General features: G+C 36.3%; 1 protein-coding gene across 3 annotated transcripts; it reads left to right on the top strand.

Moving 5' to 3' along the window:
- Nucleotides 1-4,360: 4,360 nt before the first annotated feature.
- LOC133290000 (serrate RNA effector molecule-like) lies at nucleotides 4,361-17,107 on the top strand. 3 transcript variants are annotated; one of them, XM_061488040.1, is made up of 12 exons: nucleotides 4,361-4,903; nucleotides 5,779-5,903; nucleotides 8,900-8,951; nucleotides 13,700-13,774; nucleotides 13,879-13,953; nucleotides 14,089-14,136; nucleotides 14,306-14,374; nucleotides 14,461-15,261; nucleotides 15,353-15,398; nucleotides 15,671-15,936; nucleotides 16,035-16,217; nucleotides 16,741-17,107. In XM_061488040.1, the coding sequence occupies exons 1-12, from the start codon at nucleotides 4,473-4,475 to the stop codon at nucleotides 16,799-16,801; spliced, it is 2,232 nt and encodes a 743-aa protein (XP_061344024.1). In that variant the 5' UTR covers nucleotides 4,361-4,472; the 3' UTR covers nucleotides 16,802-17,107. The 3 variants fall into 3 exon arrangements, with proteins under 3 accessions (XP_061344024.1, XP_061344025.1, XP_061344023.1); XM_061488041.1 differs by having other exon boundaries at nucleotides 5,776-5,903; nucleotides 15,674-15,936; XM_061488039.1 differs by having other exon boundaries at nucleotides 5,776-5,903.
- Nucleotides 17,108-22,171: the final 5,064 nt, after the last annotated feature.

The raw sequence follows: 22,171 nt of genomic DNA, 5'->3' as shown, positions 1-22,171 counted from the left end.
GCAACGCTAGCATGTTGATGCGTCTGAAGATATGTACCGATGGTGATCACGGTATTAATATCATTGCAGTCTAACTGGGATTCTTTAAAGCGGTAGCTGGAAGGAGGAAAATGAAAATGATCGGGTGACCAACATAAGAGAAATTTTCCCTCTACCTCCTTCGTGCCACAGTATTGGAGAAACCATACCTCCTTACCGGGATGCGCACACACCTTAAAGAACTTGTTTTTAAAACCCTTAAAGGACTCTGTATAGACCTTAAAGAGTCTACGGCCAGGAACACCACAGACAGTAATCCAACCTTTCAGTTCTGGTGGTTCGCGACCAGTTCGGCAAGAGATGACTTGAAAGAAGAAAAAGAAAACCATAACGGAAGGGCGAAGAACAAGGTAGGCACAAAACCGCTCAAAGGCCTTAACGAAACCACACCCGTTGGGATGGAGTTGTGTAGGGCATATTTGAAGATGATTGAGTATCTCTATTTGAAATTCGGTCAATGAAAATCGGATTCCAAGTTGAGTAATGAAATCTCGGTAGAAGAAAAAGAAGCAAGGACCCTCTTCAGTCCCACCAGAACATACGTGTTCGTCTTCTACAAGGGCTACAATGTCAAAGTTTTCAACCAACCCAACTGAAAGTCTAGACACGTCTTCCGCAGAAAGCTCGGACGTGTATTCAAAACCTCATGAGTCACCCAGGGAAACTGGGATGTCAATGAGGATGGCGAAGGCCCAAAACGTGACTCGGCAGAACCAGATTCCTCTACTACCTCTCGAGGGGGAGATGCCATATATGCCTAGAAAAACAAGAAAGTTTAAATCAGAAGGAAAGAATGGTTATACCTGCATCAAAAATACTAGCAGACGATGAGTCACTAGAAGATGAAGAGCTTGGCACGTCGGAAAGAGTAATCGGATCATTGGCCCCACCAGATGCCGACTTCGATCCAACAAAATTTCCATGCTGGCAACTTTCCAAAGTGGACTCGGCCAACGAGTCACATCCTTGCTCGACAAGCTTAGAACTAAGGTAGACGCAAGAATAACATGGGACACCTCCTGAGACAGAGGAAAGATAGGGCAAAGCAGGGATGTTGGAACGTGAACCTGAGGTGGTCTTGGGTAGAGAACATGGAACTGAAGGACTACTTTTTCTGAGGCACTTACTCCGGGAAGAACAACCTCTACCCCGCTGAGACCCTAACTCCATATTCGACACCTCGGCCCTTCGCCGAGATCTACCACCACGGCAGCCTCGAAGCATAGCCTCTTGCTCTTCTTCTTTAGTCCTGGGAATCCCCCAAAGCCAAAAATGAGCACCTGGAGGAATCTTTTTGAAAAAATCAGGGTTTTCCTCCCTCTGCCCTTTAAAACACAAAGCTGAAGGAAAAGGGTTTTTTCCCCTCATTTGGTCAAAAATTGAAAAATACTAAATGTCAAATAGCAAAAGGAGGAGGAGAAGAGCAAGATGATGATCATCCGCACGACAAGAGGGAACATACAACTGCTGCAAATATGACCCTATGGAAGTTTTTTACAGGTTCTGGAAAAATAGCAAAAATCGACGATGCAACATGTACATCTTCAACGAAAAAAAACACTTACTAGTAAGACAAAATGTTCAAGTGTAGACTCACAACAGAATCGACAAAAAACTACAAATATGTGCAAATACCTGTTAAAGGAAGACGAAAAACCCAAGCAGAAATGGGGCACAAAACTCAGAAAACACGCACACGAAAACAAAAAACTAATGCTGGTGCATGATGCTCAAAAGCTAAACAAAAGCAGGTGAGAGGGGAAGATGGCTTATATAGCCAAGCAAACGACTACTGGAGTATGAATAGCAAAGGTCAGGGTTATTTAAGTACTTTCACCCTCAACTTATAACTGCCACGATCGTGGATGGAAACCGCAATCATCAAGCGCAAAAATCACAGCGCAGAGGAGGCTAAAGGGCGAGGGCAAAACTGCCACCTCACAAAAAAATAATAATATATATATATATATATATATATATATAAATAAATAAAATTTTGATGATAAGACAGCTGAAGCGATGCTGCAATAAATGCGCACGAAACGCAATGACAGCATAGGAACGGCCGCGGCACCCTATAGTACGCGGGCTGGAACACGTGGCACAACGCAATGATCATCGTTCACAAACCTACATATGAGACAACACGTGTATGAACATACAGTTGTTCACCGAGTTTGGAGCTGATGCTGGGGTAATAATCAACTCAAGGTTATTTCAGCATAGCTTCTACCCGGCTACACAAGGAAGCAGTAGGCATACATACATGCCCTTGTAACCCGGGTACAATGTCGACGCAGGTTCTTCATGAAAATACCGACGGGATCGTACACAACCGTTGACCAAATCAATATGCAGATGCATTCTGAGATCAGGAATACCGCTTGGGGGCAATCCGCAAGTAGGCTCAAACAACTCAAGCGTATTCCTCACTCAAAATAGCAATATGGTTGATGCTCAACCAGCAAGGCAAAACGAAGAAAAACGACGCTGCACATAGGGAAGATGAGAACCCGAAAGCAACGTGTCTGCCGACATTGGGAGGCAACCAAACAGATCGACATTGTACCTAGTTCAAACATTGCAAGGTACCCAAAATATCCCACCTGGTTGATACTCGACTCGTCGGCATAAGAGGGGCAAAGAACATCCCGTGAGAAAAAAGAATTCGCTCGTCAGAAGAGCGTGCAAGTCTACAAAAGCGCAAACACATTCGGGAGTTAACAACTGGGAAAAAGGCACTCATAGGTTCATCCCGACTACCCGGATACCCAGGTAGCCCGGCTGAGGGGCAACTGTTATGGACCCATATGATGGGCCCATTAAATAGTAAGTCCAACAAGGGGCAATCCAAGATATGGATTGATGATAATCAAATCCTACTAATCTTAATGTGTCAGCATAGCTATCCAAACTATCTACAGGTAACCTCTATAAATACCAGGGAAAACCCTAAAGGTACACACATTCTCTCTCATTGTTATGTTGTCACTGCGCGCACACACACCCCATTGGCTAACGCCATTATAGTATTCTGTGCACAGTGATCTCCTTGACTCAAAGGTATCTCCCTCATAGATACCTTGGAGAGGGCATCAGATCCAATATTAACGTACTAGCCTGACTGGGCTAGACATCTCTGTCTCGAGGACAGAACAGATCCAATGACTGATTCATCAGATTTCAGATCGACCCAACTGGGTCGGACTGAGTTTTACAACAGTGCTTCTGCTAGATCTGATGATACTTTTTTGGGTACGATATAAATATAGGATCATTCATTCATGGACAATGTTTTTCTCATGTAATGTTTTTCTCATGTTATATGAGATATATTATTTTATGTAGGGACATAATTAGGTGGGTCTCGTAATTAAAAAAAAGAAAAAGAAATGTTGGCTCAAATTTCGATGTGTGTAATAGGAGATAAGATTTCTCATGTAACATGATAAAAATATTTCCCTTTCATTTATTTTAATAGTTTGTAAAAATGTTAAAATTTTCAAATTAAAAAAAAAAACTAGAATAGATTAGATAATAACTAATGAGATATGATCTTGTGACAACCAAATAATGTTACTACTACATCTTAACCGTTGATTTCCGCCAATAACGGTTATCATTTTTCAAATCAAACTCATTAATTAATGGAAATGGATCTTCTGATGTGAGAAAAACATGACATGGTCATGTGAGAAGATCACAACCATACAAAGTTAAATCAATGGTTATGATTTTATAACTACCTATTTTACTATTTTTTCCCTCTCCTCTTTTATTACCATTGATCCACCTTTGTATGGTTATGATTTCCCACTTTACCATGTCATGTGATTTTTCACATCAGAGGATCCAGATCCTTAATTAATTATTAATTCGCAATAAATGATAACCGTTGATTGGTGGAAATTAACGGTTAAGATGTGGTAGTAACATTGCTAGTAACATTATTTGGTTGTCACGATATCCTATCCCATAACTAATTTAAAATAAATTCTAACTAAATGTAAATCTAATTATAATATTATTAGGAAAAAAATATTTGTCATTTTAAATAACATAAAGTTATGTCATTTTAAGAGAGATAGACATAAAAATAATTTTTTATTTAAGATTTAAATTAAAAAAAATCAACCACTTTCTCTCATATAATTTTCATTTTAATTCCTATTTCTCTTAAAATTACATAATTTATTTCATTTAAAATCACAAACATCTAACATTAATTAACTTATCTTAAATAATTTTACATCAATCTTGAGAGTTCAACAAAATAGCCGTGAAAAGTGTCCGTAAATCAGTGTGAAACCCGAATCAGGTTTCCGAGAAAATCTGAGAACACAACACAAACACAAGAATCAACACTCACTTCCTCATATTCACATCACTTTGTTTCTCTCTTTTTCTGGGTCTGTTAGGGTTTTCCAATTTCCATGGCAGAGGTTATTAACATGCCCCCTGATTCTCTCGACAAATCTCCATCCTCTTCCGCTCCCCCTCCTCCTCCTCCTCCGCCGCCACTTCCTTCTTCTTCCGCCGTCGATGACGATCTCCCTCCGCCGCCGCATTCCTCGTTCCGGAGGAGGGACAGGGATTCCAGGGACAGGAGGGACGATAGGGATTACGATCGACCTCCGAACCGCCGCGGAGGAGGCGGCGCCGATTACTACGACAGAGACAGGAACATGTCGCCGCCACCGCCCCCGCCGAGGGACAGAGACAGAGACCGGGACTTCAAGCGCCGCCGCAGCCCGAGCCCTTCCCATCGCGACCGGCGTTATTCTCCAGCGTTGCGGCGCTCGCCTCCGCCTTACAAGCGGCCTAGGAGGGGCAGTCCACGCGGCGGTTACGGACCCGATGACAGGTGATGCATGCTTTTTCGGGTTTTAGTTTTGGTTCAACGCGTGAAATGGTAACAGCTAGAATGAATTTGTTCTCGTTGTGCGATTATAGGAATTGAATTAATAGATTAGCTACTTGATGTGATTTTAGGTTGAGAAAAAAACCTGAGGATTTTACTTTAGAGTTAGGTGTTTGTAGCTTAAACCTGTTTCCCGTAGGAACTATGTGGTAGAAACTGGTTCAAGATTTAGGAAATACCAGATAAGAAATTGGATATTGGATGTTGATTGAATCCTTTTTCTTATAGCCTCTTCCCAGGATCTGAATAGGTAGACGATGATGGAAAATTGAATACAATGGAGGTTTCCCTCTGTCTCTCAACTCCAGGGAACAAGAACCCTAGCCATCTCTACTTTCTGTACTAATTCTCTACCATTTCTTCTTTCCTCACTCCCTTTTATTCGTACAACTTCTCACCCTTTTCCTCTAACTAACTTCTACTTTAGTTCCGTACTTCTGCTGGAATATCATCCAACTAACTAACTGTCTTTATTCCTCTGAATTAGGGGGTTTCTGTCACTATGAGAAGACTCTGGAAAATGATTTGAAGTGCTTTTCATGTTTTATTTGATGTTGTCATTCTTGTTTCTAACCAGCAATAGTCTCACCATGTAGAAGAGGAGAGATTATTTGTTTCCTAATGGTGCCTTGTCAGAAATCTGGGATTTATTGGAATTGGGTTTTTCTTCTGTTAGTGCAATCATAGTTTATGTTTTTCTTTGCTAGTTGAATTGAGTTCCTTTAATTCTGTTTCCTCCCTTTAGTACCTTAAGTTGTACATCATGCTTTTTCCAAATCTGATATTTCTTACTTCACCTCCTTATCTGATTACAGCAGACTTGGATATGATTATTATGGCGGTTACGATCGGGGAGTGGGTGGACGACTTGGTTATGTAGATGAGAAGTCTTATGGCAGGTTTGGACATCGTTCTGCAGGGGGATATCAAAATGGGATTTCTGGTATGTTTATAGTTGCTAATAACTTGGGTTTTTCCTATACCCCCCATTTTATCTGTAGAATTAATTATATTCTTATCATTATTTTTTAACTGAATTGTTATACTCATTATCTCTTGCTTTTCAACACAAAAGTATATTTGCGTAATAGTTCACGAGTTTACTACTCTTAGATTTCATGGTTTCTTCATTGCATGTTGTACATGTGGGGTGTGTTAAATATGGTAATGCTATTACTTAGTTTGTTTCAGCATTGAAAAAAGTGCTTTTATGACGTACCTTTTATTTTTTCAGAAGCTACTATTTGTTAGCTTATTTTGAGGTTTTTTCTTTTTAATAAAACTTATCTAATCATTATAAAAAAATTAAACATTTTTTAATTAAAAGTGTTTTTTTTTCTCTAAAAAAGTTCAAACAAACAGGCCCTTAATCATAGTTGTCAATCCCAAAAACCCATAGCAAATGGGCGTTTACTTAAGATCTATGTTACACTGACACCGACACGGGACACAACACGACACGTTAATTCTAAAAAATGCTAGATTTTAATACGTTAATTCTAAAAAATGTTAGATTTCGACACGTTATGACACGTTTTGATATTAAAAAAGTTAAGGAACTTAAAGCAATAGTAATGGCTGCCAAAGTAATGAGAACTGTCATGGAAGTAAAAAAGAGAGGGCTGTGAATTGCAAATTACACAACAAAAAGCAAAAAGAACAGAGCAGAGGTGGGAGAGCCGGTGATGGACGGGACTGTTTTGGATGGTGACGACGGGAGGTGATGGACAATGACTGGAGAGTGGAGACAGTGTATTTCACGTACAAAAGGGGAGTGGGAGTTCGGGAGGCTTTCCCTCGAACCCTAAGGGGAGTTGGGGAACTTGACGGAAATGATAAAAAAACCAAAGAAAGCTAGGTGGGTGTTAGGATCCAAGAATTGATAAATGAAAATAGAAATCGAATATGGAAGGTTGTATTGATAAAAGCTGATCCAAAATGAAATCAGCTACGTAAGCTTACAAAAAGTAAAACATAGCAATGGAAATGATAATGAAAGCAAAGAACAACAAAGAATAGTAACACAGATTCAGAGCAATTCAAGAGGCTCTGAGATCTCTCCCAAGTTTCTAGTCCCAGATTCCCAATACGACCAAAGTTATGAAATGTGTCTTGCTTGCAGACCACTATTTATCCCTAGCAACGTTACATTCCATGCCACTAACCACCTAGTTTCTGACTCAGCCTGTGCCACTAATCTTCTGTTTCTCTTTCTAGTATGCATCCTCAATGGAGGGGTCATATCAGTGGGGCACACAGAAATGGGGGCTAATTGGAGTTTTTTTTTACCTGCCTGATGATGTAGTTGTCGCTATTTGATACAATTCGAAGCTGTGGCTCATCTAGGGGAGGCCACATTATTTGGCACAGCCACCTCGAACCGGAGAATTAACTACCCTGATTTTATTGGTAACAAAGAGGGGTAGCTGTCGAAATGAGAAGCTTGATAAGCGTTCGATTAAAGCTTGAAAATGTCTTGTTTGAACACATTATAGGGCTCAATTATATACCTAAGCTGAAATTTAACATCCGTTGCTGGTGCTTGATAAGCTTAGTTCGAGTCTGATTAATTTTATTTGTATTAAAATTTATTATGTGTTATGGTATCATAACTATAAAAAACTAATTAAAAAATTGTATTAATATAATTTTTTTAAATAAATTAAAATAATATTTTAAAATTCTAATTTGAATTGGGATTGATCTTGAATTTAAGAAAACATGATCCCATCTATGCTCGAATATGTATTTAGGCTTAGCTTGGCTTGATTCTACCCCTAATTAGCAAACCTGTATCTATTGTGTTTAATATATGTTTGGACTTTGATTGGTTTTGCTCATGTTTGGTTATAAACTTGTAATAAATGCATGATTATTGTTTACTACTCTATAATCAGTAGTTATGGTCTGGATAAGATGCTGTTATGAGCTATGTAGCACCGATACCGACATGGGACGCAGACACTACACGACACGGTACTCCGATACGTTAATTCAAAAAAATGTTAGATTTCGACACGTTAGGACACGTTTTAATATTAAATAATATTTTTAATTTATGTTGCATATATTATATTTAATATTCAATACTTTAACAAAAAAATAAAGCTAAACTTATAATACCCATTAATTTTGCAAAGAAACATAAGATATCACAAATATTTATATTAAATTCAATAAAATGGTAATAGTAATCCAACAAATCTAATAGTTAGAACTAGAAACACAATGCAACCTTTGAACCTTTTTTTGAGTTTCTACAACGCGCGTTCGAGTGTCGAGAAGTGTCGGACACGATACATCGGGATTTTTGAAGTGTCGGTGTTTCATAGGTTATGAGTATTAATGGGTTGTAGTTTACCATAACCAAAGGCATAAGTACATTTATTCATTGCAGCCTTTTGTGTTTCAGACTGTATTGTTAAGTGGCAATGTTACAATCCTTTTTATAATTTAATTTGACAATGTAATTGTAATTTGCACTGGATCTGTTCCATTGAGTGATAATGTCTTTTTTTTTTGTGCGCCCATTCCTTCATCCTTGTTCAAAGTACACAACCTTTCTAGTGAAGTAAATTAAAACAGAAAACAAACCAAACACCCTTTTACTTTTTCGTTTCCCTTGATTTTAACTTTATCCATTTTATTGTAGATTGTAATTCTTTTTTGTTATTTAATGACATCTATAAAACTATTCTACACTAATCAAGTGAAACGGACTTGGCCATAAAAAAATTTGTCTTCCTCTCTCTTTCAGTTTTTTTGTTAAATTCCTAATTTTTTTGTATAAATGTTGAACACTTTTTTGTCCACTTAACTGAAGAACAGTACATCCTAACTCTTACGTGGTATCAAGATTCAAGTGTCAACATTTTTTTTTTGGATAAAGACAACTTACTATTTATATGTTCATATGTTTTTTGTACTTACCTTTTGCAGATATGGAACCCAATCGTGGTTATTCAGACTTGCCAAGTGGCGGTGCACAAAGGTTAGCTTTATAATTTTTTTGTCCGAACAATAAATTTTACCTGCTCTGTTTGTTGTTTCTTGTCCAACATAAACAAGGAATTTTATCACTGGGAAGGTATTTGAGTAAGGAAATATGGCAAACATGCCAATATAATTCAATAAACCTTTTAGGACACTAGCTTTATAGGTCTATGCTGTTGAGGAGTTTTTAAATAATTTGGGAACATGTTAACTTCACATCTGGAAGGGTGGCTTCAATTGAAGATGCACCTTACTGCTACAACTAGACAAGGCAAAGATGATATCTCTGTTGAGATTATGGATGTTCTGAGTTAATGTTGCATATATATAAATAGTAAAAACAATATTTTCTTTTCTTTATTTCCTTTACAAAAATTTGAAAAAGGAAATAGAATCAAAACAAGGTGGCATTTTTGTTATAAATAGTGAAAACATATCAACTGAATACTAATACATAAAACAAATCAAACACCCCCCTTATGTTTGGATGTTTCATATGTTACAATATCTCTACTGTAGACTTTTCATTCTCTGATTTAGCCTTGTAAAATTTTGTGGACATACTTAGATTTTCACTTTACTTGAACTTATACGGGACTTTTGGTAGAGGATAAATTTTTGTTTCCGAGAATCATGATTCCCAGGTATATGGTGGGAAAGTAAATTTTTTGAGAATGTAACCAAATGTTTACTGGAAATATTGGTTTAAGTTTCCTGATTCCATGTTGGTTAATTGTCAAATGTTACTGGGAATGTGGGATGATTTTACATAAATAACCCTACCTTAAATTCTTTTCTTTCAAGCACGATTTACATGGCTGTTCGTTGGGTGAACGAATCACTAATTCAATTCTTAAAATTTTCTCAGCTAATAGGAGCAACACAAAATGAATAACAGCCAAAAACTATCAACTGTCTTAGGAACCATGATTCATGTTTGAGCAAACATGTTACTATTACCACAGTGAAAGAAACAGAAACAAAAAAAGAAGAGCAAAAAAAAAAAGACAACCGAGATGACAATTACACATTATTATTGAAGCAGGGTCATGGGAATTGGGCAAAATATGAAATTCTCATAACCCATTTGAGCTTCAAATGAAATCAATGCAGAGGAAAGAGAGAGAGAGAAAGAAGCTTCTGCAACCCATTTTCTCATAACCCTGCTTCTGCAACCCATCTTGAACTATGAAGCACCGACACGTCTAAATTTTTTTTCCAACGTATCGGACACGCGTCCCAGACGGATACGCTTCCGATATCCATTTTGCCGTATCGATTGGTCAACAAAATTTCGACACAGTCAAATCTCGTTTCCAATCGCGGACCAGTAGCCAACTGCCACGTCACACCACCGCAAACCCACCTCGAGCTCCTCCGTGTCGTTCACGAACCAGAGCTCTGCACCCGCCATCTTGCTAGTCTGCTGGTCTTCTTCAGCTTCCTGCTGCAACACATCACCACTGTTTTTTTTTTATCTTCCTTTCCTAAAACTAGCCACCGCTTGAGATGCTGTAGGTTTTCAAGAAAGTAAAGATTAGGTTTAGTGATGTCAATATTTTTCTTAAAAGAAAGAGCCCAAGCAAGTTTTGTCCATGTAGTTTGTTTTGGTGGGCTTGGTACACTAAGCCCATTAATCTTGGACTGTTAGTTTCTTTTAAGCAATTATTTGTTGTGGTAAAATATCATAAAATTAAAAAGACAAGTAATTATAATAAAACTAAATAAATAATGCAGTAAATTAAAATAAGCAAATACATGCTGTGAATGTAAATAATGGGTGCTGTTTAATTTTCATATTTTATACTCATTAAGTAAATAAACAAATACTTAAATAATGTGAAATACATTCTATATATTAAAAATATTATTTAATACTAAGACATATCGGAATGTATCGAAATAGTAGTATTTTTGAAGTAACGCAACGTCCCATATTGGGAACGTATCGAAAATGCCATGTCGGTATCGGTGCTTCATAGATCTCGAATTCCTTCTCTTTTTGAGTTTCTAGAAGCTTCTGCTTCCGCTGCTGTTGCTATGAATGAAAGAAAGAGATCTGGGAAATGCAAAAACGAGTTTGTTCATGGGATGTGAAGCAAAAGCAGTGTGGGTTAATTTCGTCAGTTTTTGTGTGCGGAAGTTTCCATTTTCCCAGGAATCCAAAAATACCACTTTGCTGCTGTTGCTATGAATGAAAGAAAGAGATCTGGGAAATGCAAAAACGAGTTTGTTCATGAGATGTGAAGCAAAAGCAGTGTGGGTTAATTTCGTCAGTTTTTGTGTGCGGAAGTTTCCATTTTCCCAGGAATCCAAAAATACCACTCTCTTGGTGGTATTCTTGGATGGTATTTTAATTTACATTTTGCTTTAAAAAAAATCCCTGGAAAATCACATTTCTGGGAAAATTTTCAGAAATCTTATACCAAACGTGGGTAAATAGGATTACCACCTTTACTTTCCCGGGAATCTAAAAAAAAACCCTCTACCAAACACCCCTTGTATGAAAGGATATATGCAAGGAAAAGTTCTAAGGGGGCGTTTGGTCGGAGGTATCTTATCAGATAGATAGGATTCTGATAAGTGGGAAAGATGAATCACCATGTTTGGTTGAAGATTTTCAAAAATTTCTCCAGCGAAATCAGTTCCCCATCCATCAAGTTTGCATGTCAATTTGGCTTAAATGCAAGGCAACCGATTCCCATCTGAGATGTGGTATTTGAGGATATCTACCTAAATGAAGAAATGGATGATTAACCACATGACCACCATACCCTCAACTTGGAGCCCAAATCACATCTGAAGGAAGGTGACAGCTGTACATACACGACCACTCTCCGCACCGGCACCGGATACCAGCAACTGAACGACGTTGTCACACCACCACCAGCAACCAAAACAGAACCAAACACTGAAACAGAGCACAATAGGCAAAGACAAACCAATAACCACCCACCCAGATCAAAACAGTAACAGATTGAAGGAGAAAGAGTTCAGCCACAACCCAGATTAGCCACAGTCAAACCAACCCAAGCAGGACCCAATCAAACCACCCACAAATTGAAGTTGCCCCAAGCACGGACCATTGCATTAGGGTTCAGATGAGAGAATGAGGTACAATGGGATGTTCCAGATGAGGTTGAATAAGAGAAAGAGATCAAATGGGGTGTTTAGGATTTTGGTAGGCTTGATTTTTTTTTTCCCCTGAGAAATTGATTGCTCTGCCACTTGGATGGTGGCTGTGCAAAATTAGCTGATCCCTATAATCCTACCCCAATCACATCTTGAAGCGGCGTGGAAGGTGAAGGAAGGGTAAAGGGTAGGTGATTTAAAAAAATGTAAAAAGAGGGATATTTTTGTAATTGTAACACATGTCCCCATCTATATTTTATCTCACACCAAACATAGACTTTTATAATCTTATCTAATTTGCCCAGTAATTTTTTTTTCAACCAAACAACTTTTTTTACATTTTCCTACCAAACTCAATTTCCAACCATTTCCCTATCAATTACATTTTTCCAGTATTCAAAAAATTTATCCTCAACCAAACACCCCCTAACTGCATATCTCTGTTATTTAGCCTATGGCTGCAAACAGTATATACTCGTAAATCAAATATTATAAAGCCACTTAAAAGTAGCGTTTTTGTGTAAATGTAATATTTTTACTCTACTGCTGTTTGTATCAGATTTCTCCTTATACTTTTCTGTTGTATTGTTAGAGATTTTGTTATGTTGATGACTCAGATCTGAGTCATCACCTTGCTCTATATATATATATAAAGAGCCTCCTTGTATCAGAAACATATATTCAGAATACACAATCGATTCAATGGCTTCTCCTCTCTCTCTCTCTCTCTTAAACTCTGATAATATCCAATATAAGCATTAACTAATTTTTGGACAAGCTTGGGTAGAAATTTGTGAAAGCTAATTTATTGAACAGTTTTCTTAGAAATTTGTAAAACTCCTTTTACTTATAATTTGAATTCACTGTGTACTGTTTGTGGGAAATCCCCAAGTTAAATTAAAGAGGCTGCCACGTGCTGCCATTGACTTTGCATGCTTTTTTGGCACATGCAAAACTATATTTTGTTACCATTAATAAATGAAATTTCCAGCACCCCATTTATGAATACATTGTATCCATTCTACCTATCCATCTGCCAAATATATATGAGAGCCTTATAGATGTCTGAATGGAGAAAACAGTCTCCTGAGCTTATTGTTGTTGATGGGAGTGGGTACTGAGTATATCTAGCAGCTCAACACTTAATGTCCTTGTTACTGGCTGGGTTTTGGTGATGTCTCAATGTAAAACCTTAATTTGAATTTCCTTCACAAAAGTTGTACTACTATAATTTCAGTTTTTGATTTTAATTGACATTCTTGTCCTATTCAACTAATGGTGCATGAACTGTTGCTTCAGCAAAAGAAACTTTAACAAAATTCTTTCCTGAACTTCAGGAGCGCCCAGCACATATTTCCTGTCTGATTTTTCTGCTTTCAACCAATTGAACAGTTGTTTTCTGTGCTCATTATCCCATATGTATTCATGATATTTCTATACCTAAGTGTGTCTTCAACTTTGAGTTTTCTCATTAAATAGCAAAATTAACGCTTTGTGAAAACAATGATTCTGTTATTTCTTGTTTAATGATTCTATGTTATCTTAATTTACTGTCTGACAATAGACCTTTCTGGGAAAACATGTTAACATTAAGATATCTGTGAGTTGTTCCAGAGAGGGGTTGATGTCCTATAAGCAATTCATTCAGGAGCTTGAGGATGATATTCTACCGGCTGAAGCAGAACGTAGGTAAGTTCTGGAAAATAATATCTTTTGTTCAAGACTCATCATTTGAGTATCATGAGAATTTATTGTATGTTCATTGACAAATGACTTGCAATTGATTTTTCTAGGTATCAAGAATACAAATCAGAATACATTTCTACCCAAAAACAAGCTTATTTTAATGCTCACAAGGATGAGGAGTGGTATGTGTTTTTTCCTCTTGTAAAATTTGTAGTTCATTGTGGAAATGCTTACTATTAAAAGTAAATATTATCATATTGCTTCAAGTTCAAATGTACTGATGTTCTTTCAATTATATGTTTTACTATTTGATGTAGGTTGAAAGATAAATATCATCCAACAAATTTGCTTACAGTCATTGAAAGGTGAGTGTATATCAACCTTACCGTCTAATGAAGAACTGAACATTTTTTCCTCTTAATGTTGATGGATGTTTTTTTTTTCTTTCGTTGGATGATAACTATATAGGCAAGTGGATTAAAATTCATATTAAGACATATTTGTATTGAGTTTTGTCTGGTTCATCATCTTTAGGAGGAATGAAAGTGCTCGCCAGCTGGCAAAGGATTTTTTGCTTGATCTGCAGAGTGGAACATTAGACCTGTAAGTTCTCTTACTCTCTCTTTCACTTGCTCTCGTGAGTTTCTTTGTTTGGCCATCATGCATAATTTGTATTACTATCAACGCAGAAATCCCGGATTAAATACCTCTTCATCCAGCAAATCAGGGCAAGCTAGCGAGCCAAATTCAGAGGAGGAACCAGACACTGGAGGTAAACGAAGAAGACATGGTAGGGGATCTAATAAAGAAAATGATTTCTCAGCTGCTCCAAAGTCTCACCCTATCAGTTCTGAACCCAGACGAATACAAGCAGATATTCAACAGGCTCAGGCCCTTGTACGTAAACTTGACTTAGAAAAGGGGATTGAAGATAATATTTTATCCAGCAGTGATCACAGCAAAAATGATGATAAGACTCATAGTGGATCTGTGGGTCCTATAATAATTATACGAGGCCTAACATCTGTTAAGGGTTTAGAGGGTGTTGAGCTTCTGGACACACTTATTACATATCTTTGGCGGATTCATGGTGTAGATTATTATGGCATGATTGAGACTAGTGAGGCTAAGGGTTTTAGGCATGTGAGAGCAGAAGGAACAGGGCATGAAGAAAAAGGTAAATCAGGGTTTGAATGGGAGAAGAAACTTGACTCATTTTGGCAGGGAAGGCTGAATGGTCAGGATCCCTTGGAAGTAATGACTGCCAAGGAGAAGATAGATGCTGCAGCAGCTGAAGTGTTGGATCCATATGTTAGAAAAATTAGGGATGAAAAGTATGGATGGAAGTATGGTTGTGGAGCTAAGGGCTGCACAAAGCTTTTTCATGCTGCTGAATTTGTGTACAAACATCTGAAGCTAAAACACCCAGAGCTTGTTATTGATCAAACTTCAAAACTACGTGAGGATCTCTATTTTCAAAATTACATGAAGTAAGTAATAACTGAGGCTTCATTTGATTTGGGGTTATTATTGCAAGTGTTGGTGGAAATATCACTGATACTGGCCTTACTATTGTTGTAGTGATCCAGATTCTCCTGGTGCAACGCCTGTCATGCAGCAACCTCAGGTGGACTACTGATTTTGTTTTACCATAAGTATATATACCTAGAAGAAAGACATTACTAGAATGAGGCATGATTTTATAAAACTATCGTTATAGTTGTGCTATGAGAACCCTTTCTGTCCAAGTTTTGGTATATGGCTTTTTAGCAACGTTGTGGATGATTTCTGATAGCTTGTCAAATAGTGAAGTTTTTGAATTTTCCTCCAACAGTATGCTGCATATCTGAGTGCAAATTATTTGATGTATATCTTATGTTTTTATTTTTTTATTTGCAGAAGGACAGGCCTTTAAAACGAAGATTAGGTCTTGAGGGTCGATTGAGAGATGATCGTGGTAATCGGCGAGATCATGATCGGAGTGACAGAATAAACGATGGAGATAGGACTGAGAATTCCCCATCTCGTGAAAGGCATTCTAAAGCACTTGAGATGGGAAACCATGATGAAACAATGTATGACACTTATGCAGGGCCAGGTGTACCTCCATTTGCCTCAGATATGCCCCCTCCTCCACCAGTGTTGATGCCTGTACCTGGTGCTGGGTTGGTTGCCCCTTCTAATCATCTTTTCTCTTCACAGTCTGATGCACTTTTTTGGTTTCTTAAGATTTAGTTAGTGATTATATAATGTATATCTACAGGCCTTTAGGACCCTTTGTTCCTGCTCCACCAGAAGTTGCAATGCAGATGCTAAGAGAGCAAGGAGGACCATCTTCATATGAGGCCTCTGGAAGAAAGATGCGGTCAGGTCCTCATATGGGTGGACCAGCACCAATAATTGCTGTTCCTCCAGCTTTTAGACCAGATCCTCGGCGTATGCGAAGGTAAATGTTTTGCATGACCCTTGCTCAGATATTTTCCTATTTTATCTCCATTCAGTTCCTTCCCACTCATTTCTGTGATCGTTCATCTGGAAGTCCTCTCAAATAGCATTATTGTTTTTATATCCATTTTATTTGGTACATGGGTGATATTTAAGTCCATTTTACATGGCCTAAAAATAGTAAAATTTCTTCAGTTCTCTACTTATTTGTCCATAATCTGACATATTGAGAGAGTGCCTTTGCTTTATTTATTTTGTTTGTGAAAGGGAAATTCGTTTAAAAGAAAAGTTCTTTTATTCTTTCCTTAGCTATTATGGCCAGAAAATTAGGATAAGGATCAGGAGGATATCCTAGTAAACATAAAGCGTGTGCCTGGCAAAGATGAATGTAGATATCAATTTTGTTTGTATCCAAAAAAAAGATATCAATTTTGTTTTTTACTGTTAATGGAAAGAGTCAAGTTCTTATTTGCTGTCTTTGATTGACTTTGTATGATAAACTTATTTTGCTAATGGTGGTGCAGTTATCAAGATCTGGATGCCCCAGAGGACGAGGTCACTGTGATAGATTATCGGAGTTTGTAGGTGTCATTGGGGTGGCTGGTTTTCAATAAATTCAATGAGATTGAATGGGTGGGCAACCAGCGAACTTGAAAGATGTTCCTGTCAATATTTTGCAGGGGTTAAGGCTCTATATTCTTCTCTGAATTTGGAGAATCTTATTATTCTTATTTGCGGAAATTTGTCCTGGGGAATAGACTTTAATATTGTACTAGAGTTTAGACTGATGACATGCATACCTTTGCACCATTTTTAAAATTTTTTCCCGTTTCCATCCAGATTTATATTTTCTATGGATTAATAGTTTGTATGCTAATAATATTTATATGTTCTGCAAAATAAAATTCATAACCAAACCAGTAACTTTTGAAAACAAAATATAGTTTTATATAAGAGATTCGCAGTTTACGTAAATAACAATTTTTTTCATTAGCTTAATGTTATATTTGGTTCGTTGAAGGGGGATTTCATTTTATATTTATTTCATGGAATAAGTACTTTCGTATTCATTACTTATTAGCATTAAAGTAGAAATTCATTCCGTATTTCATTTCCCAAAAATAGGAATTACTATTCTTTGCATAGTAACATGCGTTACAAATTTGGTTTTATAATACCAGGAACATCATTATTTGCATGATAATCTGCTACTTGGTTTACTTTGATGGAGCAATCCGTATTTAAAATGTTATTTTTAGAGATACAATATGGTGTTAGGGGATAAAACTGCATATTAAGAACTCATTTTTCGGTTAATACTTTTTATTTTTTACTTTAAAAAATGATATTATATTCTCACTTCTCTCGCATTTACGTAAAATTGGCCTGTTGAAATGTAGAAAATGAAGTTAGCTCAATTTCAATTACACATTCTCCACAATATTTTGCCATAGGAAGGTCCGGTGTGAGGTCGGAGTCAAATCGAAATTGAACCATACCATTTATGCTTATAGCAAGGGGCTGTTTGGTACGAGAGTTTTTTTAGAATTTTCAAAAAATTAAATTTTTTTAAATTTTAAATTTTCGGATATTATCGTAAACTTAATACAAAAATCATATTTTTGAAAATTGAGATTTTCGGACAAAAAAAAATTCCTCCTCTACCAAACGTCCCCTAAGAGTAAGTAAAATGTGTTTTGCTCTAACTAAAAGTTATGACTTTTGGTCTAGTCATGAGTGTTTGATCCAATACTTTTTAAACTTCTACTAACTAAAATGTCTTAAGTAGATAAAGTTTATATTAAAATACCAAAATTTTGAACGCGTAGAATTTATTCTTCGATTGTGTTTTATAAAGGGTAAAAAAAAATAAACTTCAATTAAATGTCTTAAAAAAACCTTCCCTCACTACTATATTCATTATGAGTGTACATGATAATCATTTTATTCTTTGACATTGGTTTTAGATAGAAATGATATTTTTTACACGAAACCACCTTTTAATTACTTTTTTTCTTTCTAAAAAAGTACCTCGTACTTTCAATTGGAATAATTAACCTCCTTAGACTATTACATTGCAACAATTAAGATTATTTAATAATTTTATGAAAAAAATGTCGCTTTTCCATACACTATGAAAGGGGCATTGTTTGGGTTTCATTTGCACTGAAAATTTTAGGAGAGGAATAGATTAAAAAATAAATGGCTGCAAAGAACGAGCAAAACAACTTCAATTTTTCTTTAAATAATAGGAGTACAATCGCTTTATGCCTTAACTTTAGATGGAGTGAAAACTGGTACTTAATGGAAGACTTTGTTAGGGTTTCACAAGGTTTAAATGGAAGGCGTTGATGGCTTGGCTCATGAAAGAACATCTGAAAAATTAAAATGCACTAAATTTTAACTATTACTTTTTCCTTTGAACAAACCTTTTCATGCGAAAATCCTTTGAATAAACACATTGTTACAGACACAATAAATAAAAATGAAAATTTGACTTTATTGAGGAAGCCTGACCTCGAATGGCTTTACTCAGGAATCTCAACCTCTTGCACAAAGTGTTTTTTTCCAAATAATTCTTCTATTATCTTTATTCAAATACTTCAAGGTTTAAATAAATAATCAAGACTAGCTTAGAAATAACTACCTACTAGCATTAGATAGACTCCACTAATAACTATAACCTACCATTTAGGAAAGTTGAAATAGAAATAACTACCCACTACTTAAACAACCCAACAATTCATAAAATAATAGAATAAAAAATAAAAAACCGTAACATTCCCTCCCCCTAAAAATAACTCTTGTCCTCAAGAGTAAATTCAACATCAAGTAATTGAATCATCTTCAATATCCGCTTCTCCTTCACTTTCGTCCATCACCGCCTCGTTGTCGCTCTCTTTTGTCACTGCTTGGATGGTGAATAATTGTTTGCAGCGATGGCTTGGAGTGAATGCGTCATTACAGCAAACGAGAGTCGAAACGGTGGAGGAGGCGCCACTGCCGGAAGATACAGCACCGCTGGTGGGAATGGATAAAGGCGAACCCTTGGTGTTGCTGACTGTTATGGTCAGTTGCACATTCTGAGCAGGAAAGATGATCTTATGATCGCGGGTCTCGTATAGTTTTGCCAGCCCAATAGTAGATGAGAGGGTGTTGGGCTTGTTAGCTACCAAGACATCCAACCGGTTGGAGAATTGGTTGAACATCTCCTTGAATTGCTCCGACAAAGACTGGACCGCGTCTTCCAATTTCTAAAAGCGTTTGTCCATGCCCGAGCTTTGATACCAATTGCTACAAACACAATAAATAAAAATGAGAATTTGACTTTATTGAGGAAGCCTGACCTCAAATGGCTTTACTGAGGAATCTCAGCCTGACCTCTTGCACAAAGTGTTTTTTCCAGATAATTCTTCTATTATCTTTATTCAAATACTTCAAGGTTTAAATAAATAATCAAGACTACTTTAGAAATAACTACCTACTAGCATTAGATAGACTCCACTAATAACTATAACCTACCATTTAGGAAAGTTGAAATAAAAATAACTACCCACTACTTAAACAACCCAACAATTCATAAAATAAAAAAAAAATAAAAAACCATAACACACATTTGGATTTTCAACTCAAAGAAAATGAGGAAGCATTAACCAGATTTGCACATATGTTATTCTAAAGCATTTTGAGAGTCAATAACACAAGCTTATTCCAAAACCTGATGCTTTTGATTGTGTTCTTTCTTTTCCATCTCTAAAAATACAAGTGCGCTTCTTTGGATCGAAAAAAAATCCATAGTACAGGACGGTGGCCAGTGGAATAACTAAGGTGGTGTTTGGTTGAAGAGATTTGAAAATTTTCCCATACAAATGAACTTGGCATTCCAGAAAGTTGTTGTTTGGTAGAGAGATTCATTGAAGTTCCCCATCTATGCTATTTGCATAGCATTTTCCCATTTAGTTGTAGAAAGTCAGCCATTGGCACTGTTTAGAATTTGAAGTTGGTGGTGGTTTTCTGGGGATAGCTGGGTAAGTTGGAAAATGAGAAAATAAAGCAGACCAAACTACCCCTTCGTAATCCTTCTCCTCTTTCTTTCCACCGTCTCTATGCAGCAGCAGCCACCTGCAACCACCAACAGCCGCCGCGGCGGTCACCATGGACAAAGAGGCAGGCACCACCGTGGCAACTCAGGGAAATTTTTCGGTTACGTTCGGAGCAACAACCCCACAGATGCTAGAACTCCACCATGTGATGCACCTGCCCATGCTCCAATTGTAAAGATGGCATGTACTAAAATATTGATATCTTCAAAAAATAAATTGCTCAACTTGGTACTTTTACTTACTGAAATTTCAATCAGTTAGCAAGAACTCCGCAATTCCATTTTTATTTTTTTTTCACGTTTCTCTCTAATTTGCAATTTTTTTTATTTTCCCAAAAATTTTAAAAACAGAGATATTTTCGTAATTGTCACTTATTTTTCTATCTATATTTTACCTCAAACTAAACATAGATTTTATAAATCTTACCTAATTTGTCCGGTAAATTTTTTCCAACCAAATAACTTTTTTTACATTTTCCTACCAAACTCACTTTCCAACCATTTTCCTATCAATTACACTTCCCTAGTATTCTTAAAATTTATGAGGAGGGGTATTTTTGTCATAAAAATATTAAAAAGGTTAATTGTTATAATATGATAGGGGAAAAACTTTTATGCTTCTATTCTAGGAGTAGGATATTGTAACAACCAACTAGTGTTATTACCAATGTTACTACCAATCAATTTTACCGTTAGAACGATTATGTTGATCCAACAGTTATATTTATTTTCATCTTTGTATGATTATCATTCCTCATATTTAATACTTTATATTTATTTTCATCTTTGTATGATTATCATAACCATACAAAGATAAAAATAAATATAAAGTATTAAATATGGAGAATGATAACCATACAAAGTTGAAAATAAATATAACAGTTGGATCAATATAATCAATCTAACGATGAAATTGATTTGATTGGTAATAACACTAATTGATTGTTACAATAACCTTCCCTTCTATTCTACTGTAGAAAATTTTTCTGACACATTCACATAAAAAATAAGTGAATCCTATTTTAAAAAGGAGAAAGAAGAATTTTTTTCTCTTGCACACTCCATTTTCTGATTTGTACCGCTGGATCTATTTGATCGGTCAAAGCTTGGTCGAACTTCACCACGCCGTTCATCATCTATCACCACTCTCCTTCGTCCACATCTCTTTTATGGTTCAGATCTGGGAAAAAAAAACTTTCGATCCATTTTCTGAGTGTGTCGCTGGATCTATTTTTCATTCATTTTGGAATTATATACCTTCCAATTTCACTTTGATTTTCTCAACTGCAAGTTTTAATTTTTATTCTTGATAAATAAACACACTTTCTTACCTTTAAACTCCATTTACTGGAAATGGTGGAGACATATTGCTAATGACCCCACAATGTGCTTCAATGGAGACGTACACACTTTTATTTGGTTTTTACAAGAAAAGAAAATTGGACGACTCTCAAAATTTCTAACTAGAACTAACTTGATTGTTTTGTGTAGTTTATTACATTTTCTTTATCAACGTTTTGTCAATTTATTTTTCCTTTTTGTTCCCCTGGTGTTCCTTTTGTTTCTTTTTTTTTTAACTGCTCTTTTGTTTCATTTGGGTGTATTGTACGGTTTTCACGGTCTGGATTAGATCGATTTTGAAGCAAAAATCACCCGATTCAATTCCTTCGATTTGATCATTTAATCATCATTCAATTTGGATTTTTTTTTTTTAAATCTGATCCAATCTAATTCAAATTTATTCAGTCTAGATTAGATCGATTTTCGATTTTTCAAAATGCCTAAAATTTCAGTCATACAAATCACTAACTATATTAAAATAAAGCAATTCAAAATTATAAACCACTAGAAAA

The sequence above is a fragment of the Gastrolobium bilobum genome, unplaced genomic scaffold (assembly GCF_033153095.1).
Source record: "Gastrolobium bilobum isolate Gb01-03AN ecotype WA unplaced genomic scaffold, APGP_CSIRO_Gbil_v1 utg9343, whole genome shotgun sequence".
Taxonomy (NCBI): Eukaryota; Viridiplantae; Streptophyta; class Magnoliopsida; order Fabales; family Fabaceae; genus Gastrolobium; species Gastrolobium bilobum.
Note: the sequence above shows the minus strand (reverse complement) of the source record. Positions and strands in the feature narration are given on the sequence as shown.

Coding starts and splice junctions, on each gene's coding strand:
- LOC133290000 (XM_061488039.1), top strand. CDS start 4,473: ATGGCAGAGGTTATTAACATGCCCCCTGATTCTCTCGACAAATCTCCA. Junction 8,952..13,699: donor CCAAGTGGCGGTGCACAAAG/GTTAGCTTTATA, acceptor GAGTTGTTCCAG/AGAGGGGTTGATGTCCTATA. Junction 16,218..16,740: donor GATCCTCGGCGTATGCGAAG/GTAAATGTTTTG, acceptor ATGGTGGTGCAG/TTATCAAGATCTGGATGCCC.